The sequence below is a fragment of the Chrysochloris asiatica genome, unplaced genomic scaffold, assembly GCF_000296735.1.
Source record: "Chrysochloris asiatica unplaced genomic scaffold, ChrAsi1.0 scaffold00674, whole genome shotgun sequence".
Taxonomy (NCBI): Eukaryota; Metazoa; Chordata; class Mammalia; order Afrosoricida; family Chrysochloridae; genus Chrysochloris; species Chrysochloris asiatica.
The window spans coordinates 46,927-48,130 of record NW_006409192.1 but is presented as its reverse complement, the minus strand read 5'-3'; the positions used below and the strand labels follow the sequence as shown (position 1 = coordinate 48,130).

Below are 1,204 nucleotides of genomic sequence, written 5' to 3'. Positions count from 1 at the left end.
TTAACAACAGGACAAGTATGACTTTTTCTTGGTGAATTGTCCACCCAACAGTAACTTTCTGAAAGCTTCCTTCATGGCCTCATTCCTCAGACTGTAGATAATAGGGTTGAGTGATGGGGGAATGACTGTATAAAAGATAGAAATCATAAGGTCAAAAGCAGTTGGAGAATCTGAAGCTGGTTTTAGAAATTCAAATACACTCATGGAGAGATAAAATGAGACAACAAAGAGGTGGGGCAGGCTGGTAGAGAAGGCCTTGGATCTGCCCTCAGCAGAGGTTATTCTTAGTACTGTAGAGAAGATGTGGATATAGGAGAGGATAATGGAGATGAAGCAGATGAATGCCAGCATAGACATGAAAGCTGCCACTCCAATCACTGCAAGGTAATCATTGGAGCAGGAGAGCTTTAGTAACTGTGGGATGTCACAGAAGAAGTGGTGGATTATTTTGGCCTTACAGAATGTCATGGAGAATGTGGCTGATGTGTACAAGATTCCAGAGATGCTTCCACTTAGCCATACGGCTCTCACAGCCCACTGACACTTACTAGAATCCATGATGACCTCATAGTGTAGTGGGAAGCAGATGGCTGCATAGCGGTCATAAGACATCACTGTGAGAATGGCCAACTCAGAACAAGCCAAAAATGAGAAGAAGAAAACTTGGAGTACACACTGACCTTGAGAAATATAGCCATTATCCATCAGAGAATTGTCAATGGACTGGGGAACCGTGACAGATATGAAGGAGACGTCAAGGAGGGAAAGATGCTTTAAGAAGTAATACATTGGGGCTTGGAGATGCTGGTCCACTGTGGTGATGATGATAATCATGAGGTTACTTGCTAAGGTTAATAGGTACACTGCCAAGAACAGCAAAGCATGTAAAATCTGTAACTCCCGAATGTCAGAAAACCCCATGAGGAGGAATCCACTCATTGTGGTTATATTTGCCATGGCCATTTTGAAGAAACATATTGTAGAGGCAGCTGGAAAAAAAAAAAATAATAAAAGAATATGGAAAATGTGGTAGAAAAATACTAAAACATAAATTTTCATTCATTTGTTCATCATTACTACTTAAAGCAATTATTTATTAAGTTCGTGCTGTGTATTAGCTGTTCAGTAGTTGTTTGGGATCCAAACATGTAGCTCACAGTCTACACTAGTAAACCAGTAGTTATAGTTGAAAACTGGTCCTGTT

The 1,204-nt window shown here is 40.4% G+C and overlaps 1 protein-coding gene across 1 annotated transcript; it reads right to left on the bottom strand.

Annotated features, from left to right (window-relative positions):
• Positions 1-963, bottom strand: LOC102820390 (olfactory receptor 14J1-like). The gene has a single exon (XM_006877924.1). The coding sequence runs from the start codon at positions 961-963 to the stop codon at positions 1-3; it is 963 nt and encodes a 320-aa protein (XP_006877986.1).
• Between the last annotated feature and the right edge of the window lie 241 nt (positions 964-1,204).

What these genes read in the sequence shown, in the direction of transcription:
- LOC102820390 (XM_006877924.1), bottom strand. Translation starts at nt 963, where the DNA reads ATGGCCATGGCAAATATAACCACAATGAGTGGATTCCTCCTCATGGGG.